Consider the following 15743-nt stretch of genomic DNA (forward strand, 5'->3'; position numbering starts at 1 on the left):
CTTGAATCAGTTTTCTAATCCTCCCTGCAGTCCCTGCTCTTGTCCACACAGGCTGCAAGAACAGTGAACCTGTTGAACAATTGCAAAGGCTGAGGCTTCCCATTGCGGCTTCAATCTCAGTCCTTGCTCTGACCCACAATGTGCTGTTTTAGCAGACAACAGGAGGACCCAACAGTGATTTAAATGGGCCAGCCAGATCTGACAGTGGATGGCTAAACCAGTTATCCACCATATCCTTTCAAGTCTATGTCCCTTGATCTTAAGGGAGTGGAAGGGTAGGAAGGAGTGGCGTTAATATCCAGTGCCTCTTGCAAATTATTGGACGGTATAGGGACAAGGAGAAGATTGGTGGTGGAAAAAAGGGATGTGGTCTCAATCTCCAAAATACTCCTGGGAACAGTGCATAGTTTTAGATGAAAACAAGAGCATAACGTGGTCCAGACAAATCTTTCCTCCAGCCATACTTTCTTGGAGTGCAGATTTCATCTTGTAGTTTTGTAAGTCAGATATAGATTTCAAAACCACATAAAATCCTGTTTTACTGTTATATCACATTATCTGATTATCAAATCCTGTGTTCAAATTTTTTCCAGAGTACCACTAAATAAGGCAGTGAGTCCATTAACTAAAGATGAAGTTAAAGAACTATCCATGATCAGAAAAGCACTTTTAATCAATAGTGTAATGTCACTAGCCTAGTAATCCAGAGGCCCAGGCTAATGCTCTAGGGGCATGGGTTCAAATCCCACCATTGCAGCTGGTGGAATTTAAATTCAATTAATAAACCTGGAAATTAAAAAAAAGCTAGCCCCAGTAATGTTGACCATAAACCATTGTCAATTTTCGTAAAACCCATCTGGCTCACTAATGTCCTTTAGAGAAGGTATACAGTCAGGAGGGAGCTGACCTGGGAGTCCTCAACATTGGCTCCTGACCCCATGAAGTCTCATGGCATCCCGTCAAACATGGGCAAAGAAAACCTCCTGCTGATTACCAAATACTCTCCCCTCAACTGATGAATCAGCACTCCTCCAGGTTGAACACCGCCTGGAGGACGCAAGGGCACAGAATGTGCTCTGGGTGGGGGACTTCAATGTCCATCACCAAGAGTGGCTCGGTAGCACCACTATTGACCAAGCTGGCCAAATCCTAAAGGACATAGCTGCTAGACTGGGACTGGGTCTTTGGCAGGTGGTGAGGGAACCAACAAGAGGGAAAAACTTACTTGACCTCACCCTCAACAATCTACCTGTCGCAGATGCATCTGTCCATCACAGTTTCGGTAAGAGTGACCACCGCACAGTCCTTGTGGAGACGGAGTCCCGTCTTCACATCAAGGATACCCTCCATCATTATGTGTACCACCATGCTAAATGGGATAGATTTAGAATAGAGCTAGCAACTCAAAACTTGGCACTCATGAGGTCCTATGGGCCATCAGCAGCAGAATTGTATTCAACCACAATTTGTAACCTCGTGGCCTGGCATATCCCTGACGTTGTCTTTACCATCAAATTAAGGGATCAACCCTGGTTCAATGGAGAGTGCAGGAGGGCATGATAGAAGCACCACCAGGCATAGCTAAAAATGATGTGTCAACCTGATGAAGCTACAACACAGGATTACTTGTGTGCCAAACAGCATAAGCAGTATGTGATAGACAGAGCTAAATGATCCCACAACCAATGGATCAGATTGCAGCTCTGCAGTCCTGCCATATCCAGTTGTGAAAGCTGGTTGATAATTAAGCAACTAACCAGCTGCAGAGGCTCCACAAATATCTCCTTCAATGATGAGAGCGCCCAGCAATTCACTGCAAATGATAAGACTGACAAATTTGCAACCACACTCAGCCAGGAGTGTCAAATGGGTGATCCATCTCTGCCTCCTTCTGGAGGTACCCAGGATCACAGATGCCAGTCTACAACCAACTTGATTCACTCCATGTTATATCAAGAAACAGTTGAACATACTGGATTCCGCAGAAGGCTATGAGCCCTGACAACATTCCAGCAATCACATTGAAGGCTTGTACTTCAGAACTAGCCGCACGTCTAGCCAAGCTGTTCCAGTATAGCTACAAACCTGGCATCTAGCCAGCAGTGTGGAAAATTGCCCAGGTACGTCCAGGACACAAAAAGCAGGACAAATTCAACTCAGCCATTTACTGCCCCATTAATCTACTCTCAATCATCAGCAAGAAGGAGTCACCAACAGTGCTATCAAGCAGCACTTACTCAGCAATAGCCTGCTTACTAACACTCAGTTTGGGTTCTGCCATGGCCAATCAGATCTTGACCTATTACAGCCTTGGTTGCAATATGGACAGAAGAGCTGAACTCAAGATGTGAAGTGAGAGTGACTGCCCTTAACATCAAGGCTGCATTTGACCAAGTGTGGCATCAAGGAGCCCAAGCAAAAGTGGAGTCAATGGGAATCATGGGGAAAACTCTCCACTGGTTGGAGTAATCTAGCACAAAGGAAGATGGTTGTGGTTGTTGGAGACCAATCACCTCAGTTACAGGCATCACTGCAGGAGTCCCTCAGGACAGTGTCCCAGGCCCAGCCCTCTTCAGCTGCTATGTTAGTGACCTCTCTTCCATCATAAGTTCAGAAGTGGGGATGTTCACTGATGATTGCACAATGTTCAGCACCATTTCTGACTCCTCAGATACTGAAGCAGTCTGATACTGAAGCAGTCTGTGTCCATATGCAGCAAGGCCTGGACAACAATAAGACTTGGGCTGGTGAGTGGCAAGTAACATTCGCACCAAGTACCAAGCAATGACTATCTCCAATAAGAGAAAATGTAACCATTCTCCATGACATTCAATAGTATTACCATGGCTGAATCCCCCTCTAACATCATCCTGGGAGTTACCATTGACAAGAAACTGAACTCAACCAGCCATATAAATACTGTGGCTACAAGAGCAGGTCAGAAGCTGGGTACACTGTGGTGAATAACTCACCTACTAATTATCCAAAGCCTGTCCAACATGTACAAGACACAAGTCAGGGGTGTGTTGGAATACTCTCCACTTATCTGGATGAGAGCAGCTCCAACAACACTCAAGAAGCTTGACACCATCCAGGCCAAAGCAGTCCATTTGATTGGCACCCCATCCACAAACATTCACTTCCTCCGCCACCGACACACAGTGGCAGCAGTGTGTAACATCTACAATATGTACTGCAGCAACTCACTGAGGCTCCTTCAGCAGCACCTTCCAAACCCATGACCTCTACCACCTCGAAAGACAAGGGCAGCAAATGTATGGGAACACCACCATCTACAAGTTCCCCTCCAAGTTACACACCATCCTGACTTGGAACTTTATTGCCTTTCCTTCACTATCACTGGGTCAAAACCCTGTAGCTCCCTTCCTAGCAGCACTGTGGGTGTTCCTACAACACCTGGACTGCAGCAGTTCAAGGCGGCAGCAAACCAGCATCTTCTCTAAGGCAGTTAGGGATGGGCAATAAATACTGGCATAGCCAGCAATGCCCAGACACAATCAAAGAATAAATAACAAGGTAGACATTATTCATTCATTTCAGGCTGCTCAGTCCCTTAGATGCAGTGAATATTTTTGATTGGGTGGGCCAAATTCTGAAGCATCTCCATCAATTGGAGCTTTGCCTTGTACAGTGAGCGCTCTGTTGTGGCTACTTTGAATCCACGTAGCTGTCCTGTAGACTGCAGATCCTCAAAGTGATGCCCTTTTCTTTTTTGTTTACATACTTCAGCCACTAACATAGACAACTGATATTCAAGTTACTGTAAAGGGATTTTAACTCTGGCTCAATCTTAAAGAAATATCATCCACCAGAAGGGAGGTTAACTAAAGGTAAAATTATGCCATTGGACCTAGTTGATCACATGAACTGTTGTCTGGCTACATAATTAATTGGAGCATGTCGCCATTGACACTGAACACTAGAGTAGAACATATAGGCTTACCATTCAGATTGATGAAAAGCAAATGTAATTACTGTCAGATGTAGTCAAAAGCAATGACTCCAATATATATAAAATCACTTTTTTTAAAAATTCAAGAATGGACTGACAGTTTCCCAAGCAAAAATTGTCTTAACCCCGATTTTTAAAAAAGTCTCCAAATGTCTGTTGCCTAGATACAGCTGACCACAAAACTAAGCAATATTGTAAATATACTCTGTGCTCCTGTCAATATGCAAAATAAAACTGTTTAATAAAACCTACTTAATTAAAAAAATCCTGTTCTAGCTTGGAGATTATATTTCAGATTACATGTTTGCATTTACTCAATTGCCAGGAGATTGAATCCTAGGGACAATGATGCACAAATCCTCATTACATCAGCAACTGAGAGAGGTCAAGAGCTTTCTTATTGGGTTAAGGGAGTAGGAGGAATGTCTAACAAAAGAGGAGCCCAGTGAGGTCTGTACATTTGTCATGTAGTTTTAAAATATGATGTCCACATTCTACCCCAAGATGATAATGATAACCAATGTCAACAACTGCAAGTGCCCTAGAGCTTTAAATAGGACCTTAAGACCTCAAGCAGCTTAAGAATAGAATTTTTAAGTACTTATTTCTTTTTTCAGAAGATATTTGATAAGATGTCACACGAGAGACTTGAGGAAAATTAAATGAATACATGAAAAGGGAATGCAGTCATGTGCTGCTTTTGACACATTTAAGAAAATTCCAATGGCATTGATGAAATAGTGCAATGCATTTGCAATTTTTCCCAGCAATGAGAATATTTCAGCTGTGTCAACTTATTCCTTCTGATTCCACTGCCTTCTCACAGGCTGTAAATTTAAACTGCTCTTTTGAGCTGGTGAGAGGTGCAGCAAAGCTTTCATGTAAATACTTGGAACAGGCTTCAACAACAAATGAAATTTAGCCCAAGGTCTGCAAAGGGAAGCCATAATGGTTCCCACCAGCCCAACCGAGTGGCAAGAGGAAGCCAGGCCAGAAAAGCCCAAAAAGGTTGACTTGATGATTTTTATTTTTTGGTTTCCTTCAAGGTCATGAGACCAACAATGGGCCTCTGGGTACCACAAAGAAATCTTGGACCTCCTTCCTCAATGTCCTCACAATCCCCCTTCCTTCTACTTTAGCCAAGTGCCAAGGACCATTCCTGCAGGGCACCAGCTGTAGCCTCCAGCTGCCCAAATTCCTGCTTCTACCCAGAAGCCAACTAGTGTTTCCTACTGAGTTCACCAAGAGACTGATGGGGCCAATGCACAGAAGGCACAGTAGGTTTGCCTTCCACACTGATCACCACCAGTACAACTCTTGCCAGGGAGTTATAATTGGGGCTTATGTGTCACAATACTGGCACTAACAGAACACAAAAGAATTTACAAAGAATAAATACTCACAAGTGTTAGCCCTGGTTTCTTTTTGTCCAATAATAAATAATTTCTTGAAAAGTTGTGTGCAAAATTCTACAAATATGCACAACCCTGACCTTTTATTGACAGCTATATGCAAGTTACAGCTTTGAGCATTAAACTGTATTTTAGTTATATGAACAGTTATAAGATTTTGCCTTGGTTGAGAAAAGCTGAATAAGAAAAGCTTTACATCATTATGTAAAGACAATTTAAAAGTATCAAGTAAATCAAGAAAATAAGAATAAATATAATTAAAAAGTGATTTCAAAATAGTGGATGTTTTACCTCAAATATCTGTGCAAACTGTGTCTCTTTGCTGGAGAATATTGCATGAATGCAGTGAATTGCATGCTTGGCTTGTCGAGCAGTGCCTTTCTTGGCCTTCTGTTGCAACACTGGTAGTAAAGCGCTAGGCAGGAGGAAAGCATAAAGTTAATTGAGATCTGCTTTTCATGAAAATCAGGGTAGATTAAATTGATTTTGCATCAGAGACAAATGTTTTTGCAAGTGCCAAATACCCTTTGGCATTGACCCTTGCATATTGATAGATCCCCACTCATGGAATAGCACCCTCTGCTGTCAGTAGATTTTTCCACTCAATTTCACTTGTGCACTTAAAGCAATAGATGCATAGTTTAAGTTTCATAGCAAGAAATCAATTTCATTGTCCTGACAACACACAAGGAGCAACAGTGAACCCTTTCATAGAATCATAGCCTTGCAACTTAACTTATATTTTCTTCAATATGAACATTACATTTTTGATAATTAGTTCTGATATTCTTTCCATTATCACATGGGTGTGCTGAGTATAGCAGGGCCAGTGGGATGCAAATAAAAAAAATCTAACACTGGATTCCAAATTACATAGAATTATATACATATTTTTCCAGCAATAGATTAACTGGTGAACTCGACTTGATATTTATAATGTTCCTGAAGATTTGAGTACCAGAAATATGCCAAATTTGTCATTACAGAGGTTTAGTACTGTGGATTTTAAAATCAGTGGCTAGGACCTTAGGTGACTTTTCACTTGATTAAAAGTAACCTTGAATATTACAATATAGGCTTCCCTCCATCACTTTTTCTGTCACATTTATTTCACATCATAATCATCGTCTTCTTGCATTGAAAATCAACTCAAATGCAACATGTTTACAACCTGAAAGATTAAATGGTATTTCACAAAAATCTCGTGAATAAATATTTTGCTAGTATTTACTTAGAACCATTGACTTATACAGCACAGGACACTATTTGACCAATTGTGCCCTTCCCAGTTCTTTGAAAGAGCTTTACTACATTTATTTTCTACCTTATTACTCTACATAAAGCAACAGCAGTGAAACGTACGATCTGATGTGAGGAAAGTCGTCTTCAATTTTCTGCCCAGTATTTCGGAAGATCTGTAAAGCAGCTTCTGCTACTTTTTCATCTTCCATTTTCAAGCACTGCAGGAGGGATTCGAATGTTTCCGCAGAGTGAAAAGAGATTGAATGTGTAAATGATAATATCTAGAATGAAAAAAACATAGGCTTGAAAGTATAGAGAAATTTTAAAACATCTTAAAACTCTTTCTAATAATAATTCAGTTTTCGTTCCCACTAATGAAAAGTCATTCTACTGTTATCAAAATCTCTTACACATTTGTAGTTCACCTATTACAGTAAAATTCCAACAAGTCAAATACCAGGGGATCAGCCCACAAATTAGTGTTAAGTGGAGCTTTTTGACAGCCGAGGAGGCCCCATTCCCACATGAATGCATTACTTTGTAACCCGATATGCCTACAAACGCGATCTTTGTCAAAAACAACAGTTTCAAATGCCAAATCAAAACACAGTAAAGCAGTAAATGTGTGAAAAACTCTATTACATTTGTTCACAACTTACAATAACCTGGCCCTGTAAAAGACCGGAGCTTTGCATTGAAAAATGTCACGAGTTAGCTCCAGAAAGATTCAGTAATCTTTTTCTGCTTAGTGTGCTGTTTTCAGACATGCGCAAAACAGTCCACCACTTTCTCTGTTCAGGCTGCCTCGAACGTGAGCAGAGCCTCTTCAACGTTGGGATAGGCAGTCATTCTCAGCTTGTTCCTTGCTGGAGAGAAAGCCTGCTTGTCGAACTGTTCCAACTGTTTCTTGTTTCATAATAGTAGACAAAGTCGATAGTGGAATTTCCTACTCCTTTGCAATGTCAGCTTTAAGCTTCACGTCATGGTCTTCCACTTGCTGCATCAACTTCACCTTCTCTCTAATCAAGAATACTTTTAAGTTTCTCACATGTTCAGCCTTTGAACGTCCTTCCTCAAGGAGATCTTGATGTCAAATGATGGGCTACCCAGAACTCCATGATTTCACACTCGTATGGTCCAATTCCACTCTGACCCATCAGCACAGTCATGTGACAACCTTGGACAAGTTCAGCTAATCCAGAGTTACCAGTGTGAAATTTCGGTTTATCATTCTATGGGATTTGCCATTCTTCCTGTGAGATTGGTTGATGACTTCGACATAACCGGAATTTTATGTCATCTGAGTTTGACTCATGGCGATTTCACTGCATAGGTATTTTCTTATTCATTCTTCAAATGAGGTCCAACCTTCATATATTCATTGGAATGTCGATCATTCCAAACGCATGAACCATCAAGATGGAATTTCCTTTGAAGACCTGATAGCCAGAAGCACTTCTTTATGGAAAGAGTGACTGAAATGGTCTTCAGGATAGGACAGCAAAGGCAACAGGTCTGGCGTCACAGGCAATTAGACACTGCGATCATAGTTTTGTAGGGCTCTATAGAAACATGTAACTAGATATCTCACTTGTATTTATCTTCATCATCTTATGTAAAAAGAGACTCAGGTAAGTTATGCATAAACAATTAAGAATCCAAAAATGCTTTTTAAACATACAAAGGGTATTGCAGATCTAGCACTATAAGCATGTGCTGTTTGCCAACACTTCTCGCTGAAACAAAAAAAACACAATGATAGAAAATTAGGTCATTTGCAACTTAATGCCCAGGACTCAAAACTGGTGTTGTGGATTGTCCATTTGCTATTCAGAAAGCCACATTCTATTTTTTTTTCAAAGAAGAGTTTTACTAACAAAAAATTAATACAAGTGTGACAAAGTATCATTAAAAAAATCTAAATACTTCAAAAACTTTAAAAATTGCATCAAATGAACAAGAGTATTCCTTACAATTAGAACAATGACTTGAACATGCATGCCTACAACTCTGAAGACACTTTTAATCACTAATGTTTCCGAGCTCTGTCCAATCTACAGCTGAATTTTCTTTAAACCTTCCTCTAGTAAACATTTTATATTTTAAGTAGCAATTTTTCAGGCAACATGTTCATGAATCACAGTCTGCAACTGCTGATCATAGTAAAAAGGGACAGCACGAGTTAATAGCATGATCTCTGTAATTTGAAGGCCTTACCCAGCAGCATTTGCTGATAGGAGAGGATAACTGGTTCATTCCGATCCAATTGGTTATAATGACGGTCCTCAAATATATATGCAACATCAGTTTTCAAAATGGGGACTTTCCTGGATGCAAGAGCTATTTGTTATGACACAGCAGTTTGGAAAGGTTGAGTTATTTAAAATCCCAGAGGGAAACTTTAAACAACTGTCATAGCCTATTTTTAATTGCTACGTTTTGAGTTGCAGCTTTAAATTCAGGAATAAGACCACCAGTTCTCGAGGGATTTTTCTATCAAACTAAATGAGACATTTATTAATTTACAATAAATACATATATAAGACTACAAATTACTATCATAACTTTTTAACAAATTCCCAAACTAATCTCCACTAAGGCAACAATAACCAATAGACTTAAAGCATTTTTCACTTTACAAATTCAAAATTAGGTTCCTTTCAATTTGTTCCTTTGCAGACAGTTGTAGGCTTGCAGACTTAAATTTTACATGCCCCTGACCTGCACACGCAAACTCCTCTCAGGTTATAACTAGCCTTCCCTTTGATTCCAAATACTCATTGTATCATCAGTCCCATTGAACAGTACCAATTTTATTAGTAATATAAACATTATTTGGTGTCTCCTAGCTAGGTGCAAGATTTCACTCCCACTCTTGAATAATCTATTCAGCAAAATGTAATTGTACCCTCTGCCTGTTTATATCTCAAAACTACTATACATCAAAGCACCCAGACTAGATGGCTTTAATCCAATTAACACACACAAGAAACCTCTACTTTAAAAAATAATTTCCAATAATGTTATAAACATCAATATCTCTTCCTGGCATACTGACAACACAAAATTACATGGAAACCAAGCATACCACCAAATTCAGAGGATCTTCCAACATGGTACCACTCTGTTGCCAGAATCAACAGCAGTATTTTGACATGGTCGTATTGAAAAAGGTAACTAACTATCCTATCACTAAACCAGGACTTTCAGTCCATTTCAATATTCAGCAATGCAATTTTGGACCACACCATAAAATATATTAGGTTTACTTCTATGCATGTGTGCAATACTGTCCAGATCTGCACTAAATGTCATTATTGTCAATCTGACAAGTTTTACCATCGAGTTCTTTAAAATCATCCAGCTATCTTGCTCAGTTTTCCTTTAGATCTTTTCATTTCTCCCTGCGTGATTATCGTGGTTTCCTTTTCCTCTGGCCAAAGTACTAGAGTTTTTTTTTTACCTCAGACTTAGAAGGCTTCCATTGTCAAGAGGCGCATGAGGCAAAGCAAATGCTTATGGCAGTTTTCCTTGGCTTGTTTTTCTTCGAAAGGGTCGCTAGCCTGAAGCCAAAGGCTACAGCTCGAGGGGCACCACTCCGCATCAAGCGTGGCTAACCATAAATCTCTCCCGCTCTTACCGTCTGCCATAGGCATGTTGGAAGGATTTGCAGGTTGACAATTAACCTGTCTGGCCACATTATGAATGCATTTTCCTTGACCTGGAGTGGGGAAATGAACACAGAGCTTCTGGCTCACATGCAAGGACATCACCCACTGTGCCAAAAGACTTCTTTCCCTTTTATCTTCACAAGCATTAGTCTCAGTTCTTAGCTTCTAAATGGTGTAGACAAATACACATATCACTAATACATATCACTAAACCACTTTTAACTTAAAACCCTCTAATAAGATCAGAAATAAACCTGGCTTTACAGAATCAGTGAAAATTGTTAGAAGAAACCAAAAATATGTTGAAATGTCAAAAACGAAAATGTCAAATTACAATCAGAAACTCAGTTCCAGAGGTTCAAACATTTACCTTAAGCAATTCAAGGCCTGCTCGGATTGCTTCATCAGTTGGCACACCCTCCTCTTCATCATCAGCTGTACCATCAATGGATTTATTAATCTGTTTAATTAATGCACTATCAAAAACAAGAAAGTTAAATGAGTTTGAATTTACCTTTTTAAAAATAATTGACAAGGTATTTAGCAATAACTCCTTTCAAAAAGTTAGGACCATAGAAAATGTGTAAAGCTGCAAATTCGACAATAATACGTTATACATACTGGCAAAGGTGGTAAGGGAATGTTACTGCAAGTCTTCCTTAGAATGAACAGAGGGAAAAAACAAATCTAAAAAGAGCCAGAAGTTAACATTTGAGGCTCGGGACTGCACCAATGGAAGCGTGGCATGGCTAGCCACCCATTTATCAGACTGCCCTAACAATGATCAGGCCACAAATGGGATCATTTGCATGCAAGAGGTAGACACCCATACCATTCATAGTACGACTAGGAAGTGATGTTCTTTTGTTCATACTTGACTGTTTGGCCAATTGTCTACTGCCAGACTCAAAGAGCACAACCTTTAGAAACTGGCACTCTGGGTCCCACTTATGGGGCTTGCAAGATACTTAACGTTTGCCATATACAGTTTGGAACTGGCAAGATTTCTGGGCTTTTTTTAATAAACTTGTTCACTGGATGGAGGCATCACTAGCTAGGCCAGCATTTATTGCCCATCTCTAATTCGCTAGCTGAGTGGCTTGCTAGGCCATTTCAGAGGGCATTTAAGTGTCAACCACGTTGCTGAGTCCGGAGTCACTTGTAAGCCAGACCAGGCAAGGAGAGCAGATTGGTGAACCAGATAGGTTCTTATGAAAGTGGTTTCATGGTCATCATTAGACTTTTAATTCCAGATTGAGTTCAAATTTCACCATCACCATGGTGGGATTCAAACCTGGGTCCCAAGAGCATTACCCGGAGTCTCTGGATTACCTAGTCCAGTGACAATACCACTGTGCCGCTGCCTCCCCGTGATTCAGTCAATACTGCCTATAGCTAACTGCATAACATGGGTTTAGGGATTGAGAGTAGGTGGAAGAAGTGCCTGCTCTGTTAGAATTAGAAAGGATGCGCTAAGCCAGAAGAATTGTCTATGGTTCAAATTTCTTTCCCCTCGCCCACACTGCCATTAACATGATATAATCTCCAGAATTTCAGTATTTCAATGTGCTTCAGTTGATCGACTATAAACTAAATGATACAATTTTAACAGGGCTACAGGAATACAGACGCCCCACCGGTGCATATACACAAACTTTTGAAGATGGCAGGACAAATTGAGAGGGATGTTTAAAAAAAGTATATGGGGTCCTTTACTTTATAGAGGCATAGAATATAAAAGCAAGGGCAGTATGCTAAACCATTATAACACAGGTGAGGTGAGAGTGACTGCCCTTGACATCAAGGCAACATTTGACTGAGTGGGGCATCAAGGAACCCATGTAAAACTGGTGTCAATGGGAATCAGGGGGAAAACTCTCCACTGGTTGGAGTCATATCCAGCAAAAAGGAAGATGGTTGTGGTAGCTGGACGTCAAACATCTCAGTCCCAGGGCATCATTGCAGGAGTTCCTCAGGGTAGTGTCCTAGACCCAATCATCTTCACTTGCTTCATCAAGGATCTTCCCTCCATCATAAGGTCAGAAGTGAGGATGTTCACTGATGATTGCAGTTTTCAGCATCATTCACTGCAATTGCAGGTTTATCTGGGGATTCATAGGCTCCTTACTCTAAAGGGATCTTGCTGGAGGCAATGGTCTTGTTGAAAAACATTTATTTACATGCTAACTATTTACAAAGATTAAATAAGACCAAGGCATTGCTGGAACTATTTTCTTGAGATGCTTCATGCTCATCTCCTTTCAGCAAGTGGCATCACTGTGACATAGCTCCTTACTCATGCTCAGTAGCTATTATTAGAGTTAACCTTTTGCTATGTATCGCCTCCCCAACCCACTCAGCCCCCTCCAGAGTCTTTATTCCCATATTATTATTGTTATTATATACACATTCTCCAACACCAACCCCTCAAGTGTTTTGTGCTGATGGCACCAATCTCCGACCGTGTTCTCGGCTCTGAGGATGTATGCTCTCTAGAATCATCTCCTTGGAAGACATGACCTATGCAGTCTAAAAGGAGATGAATAGAGATTTTCCCTTCCTTCTCTTTTTTTCTTGGTACTTTGGGGTAAGATTGGGCTGCTCGCTTCTCCTGCTTGAAAGAATGAAGCCCATTCAGCTCCTGTACAGTTGTAGAGGGTCTACAAACTTCTACTTTTGCAATGAACAAAGTATTATGTTAAGCCTCATCCATAAATGAATCAAATGGGCGAAGAGAAGAACAAAGAGTATTCCAAAGAAAAAATGATGATTACCCTTCTAACCCTGGTTCTGCTTGCACATTCTCTTCATTGTGACTTTATTCCTCAGCAGGCCTGAACATCTCTGGAACTTCACCAGAATGTAAGCGATCTTCAAAATGTAAAGCAAGGTTCAGGATCTTCTCCTGCGACAAATCATCAATATCAGTGGCATCTTGGTTGTCATCCTCTTCCACTCTTTCCCACAAGAGCAAATTAAGGTCAAGAATATCATCTTATGGCTGGTCACCTTCACCCTTGGTGCACCTGTCTCCCGCTGCATCTAGTCTCACCTTGAAGAGAAATGAAAGATCTACAATGCCCTCCTTTGGTTGTGGGGATGGAGTTTTGTCTAAGATGACTGATTCACAGCATTGAGCCAACTTAAGTTTCTTGAATGAAGGTTCCTTTAACAGATTTCTCCTTCTGTCTTGTAAACACAGATTTCCTGAACGAGCAGGCCACTTAAAAATTGCCTAACTTGCCATACCAATGATACTGCACAATTCAGACAGGGCATTCTTCCCGCCTGTGGACCTTCTTTCCGCCACAGCAGGGACATTGGAAAATGGAAATTGGTGCCTTTTCAGGATGTTTCCCTGGTTGCTTCCTTGCAATACCTTCTGTTTTACAACCCACAAATTGAAGCACTTCGGACTATTCTTGGGAAATTTCCTTTGCATCTCTGAAAGCCTTATTCTGCCTCTGCTTTTCGGGCTGTCCAGTCAGTTGTACAGCTTTGCTCAAAGTTAAATCTTCCCACGGATAAGGGAGATTCTCATCTGAAATGCCAATGACTATTCTTTTATCTCTGATCTGGTCTTTTTTTTAGTGTTCCATACTCAGAATTGTTACCTAGGTGATACAATTCATTAATTAATGAGTCAATCCCTTCAACCTGTTTTTCACAGCGTCGATTAAATTTCACTCTATGACAACATTTGTACGAAGACTGAAGTATGAGTCAAAGGCTCCGATGATATCCTTGTAGTAGGCTGTCTCTTCATTCACCCATTATCTGACCAGCAAGTTGTCTGCTATGCTCCCAACAGTGCTAACTTGATCTTTTGTTCTCTTTACTCGCAAGACCTCATTGCGGTACTAGGTAAAACGTCTTTGTCAATTTTGCCATTGCTCAGCCTGTCTGAGACCATCTATATTTTGAAACAATTCTGGTGGCCATTTTTCACCTTGGTTCAAAGTTGTCTTTTCTCATGCTGCTCATCTTGTCAGTCGCAGGGCTGCCCTTGCTATTTGGTCATCTCCTGTGCCACTGTCAGGTTGATCTCAAAGTCCTTCATCTGCTGCCCTGCACTGTTGCTGAGTTTAACTTGAAGCTTTTCCCACAATTTTCTACTATTCCACTGTAGGTATGGTCACTCCTGCCGCCAACTGTTATTGTGGTTTTATCTCGGAATTTGAAGGCTTCTTACTCTACAAGAGATCTGGCTAGAGGCCATGGTCTTTTGTTCAAAAACATTTATTCACATGGCAGCTTGCTTCTGATTGGTCAAGACATTGCCCTGGGGAATGAGCCAGCAAATGGCTGTCGCTTATTTTGTTTAGCTGAAACAGGCATAATGTGCGTACATGTTCTGCCTGCAAAGAACAGGGCCCTGTGTATTAATATAAGAAGCTTCCAGTATGCACAAATGCGCCACATATTGCGAGCCGGGCTGACAATCTTAAATTGGTTGCCAGAGTAATTCTTAGCACACTGAGGATTATTTAGCAAATGCTGTCCACTCGCAGAATCATGTCTGATGTTGGACACTGTTGAGTTTTGCAAGCACGGGCTGGTACGGTCCGTACCTTGCCTGTTGCAAGCAGAAGGGACATGATTTTATTTGCCAGTCTTTGGGACTTTTGGCCTACATACCTAGCATCACACTAGCACTGAAATTCATACACCATATTACTCATTTGTGCGATAGGGAGAGCATCACTTTTATTAATATGCAGGCCACATGTATTAATACACAGGGCCCTGTTCTTTGCAGGCAGAAAAAACATGCACACACATTGCGCCTGTTTCAGCTAAACAAAATAAATGACAACCATTCGCTGGTTCATTCCTCAGGGCAATGTCTTGACCAATCAGGAGCAAGCTGCCTGGTTTAAATTTCAAACAATGATTGGCAGTTGACTGTCAGTCACCATCAACTGGTTAATTCTCCATGGTAACACTTCTACCAATCAGAGTACACCTGCCAACCATTCAGCACTCTCTTCTCATACAACATAAATATGCTGTTTCTCCTGACATTGGCATTTTCTTGCGAATTGTCCTGATGAGTGCAAGATGAAAAGCTTTGACAAAAAAGTCTCTTTTTTCAACAATACTCAAGTTACGTACTACCAGACGTTTCTTTATAATCTTTATAATAAGATAGGATTATCTTTATAATCCTAAAATCCGTTTCTCAAAAATTAATCCAACCAAAGACCATTTTGAAAAGGAATAGCTAAAGGAAGCAAATAAGTTAGTGATATAGTTAAGCTTTTATTAAAAAGTCAAATGAATGTAGAAAGAAATTTGAGTTAAGAAGTTTGATTTAGAAATTAAGTAATTGTGTTCATTGTATTTTTAATATCTTTATCTTAAATGGGGTGAGTTACGTTAGAGTGTATTTGTTAGTCTTATATAGTATTTGTTGAGTCCTCATAATAGAAAAGTCACCCAGTC

The 15743-nt window shown here is 40.4% G+C and overlaps 1 protein-coding gene across 3 annotated transcripts in view; it reads right to left on the reverse strand.

The window, feature by feature from the left end:
• The window catches only part of pds5b (PDS5 cohesin associated factor B), a 260439-nt gene that overhangs the window by 76895 nt on the left and 167801 nt on the right, over nucleotides 1-15743 (reverse strand). For all 3 annotated transcript variants that reach the window (XM_041198849.1, XM_041198850.1, XM_041198851.1), the window contains exons 18-20: nucleotides 10669-10774; nucleotides 6748-6908; nucleotides 5677-5800 (exon numbers count right to left, since the gene is read on the reverse strand). In XM_041198849.1, coding sequence (XP_041054783.1) covers nucleotides 5677-5800; nucleotides 6748-6908; nucleotides 10669-10774 — 391 coding nt within the window. The remainder of the gene's footprint in view (nucleotides 1-5676; nucleotides 5801-6747; nucleotides 6909-10668; nucleotides 10775-15743) is intronic.

This window comes from Carcharodon carcharias, chromosome 11 (genome assembly GCF_017639515.1).
Source record: "Carcharodon carcharias isolate sCarCar2 chromosome 11, sCarCar2.pri, whole genome shotgun sequence".
Lineage (NCBI taxonomy): Eukaryota > Metazoa > Chordata > Chondrichthyes > Lamniformes > Lamnidae > Carcharodon > Carcharodon carcharias.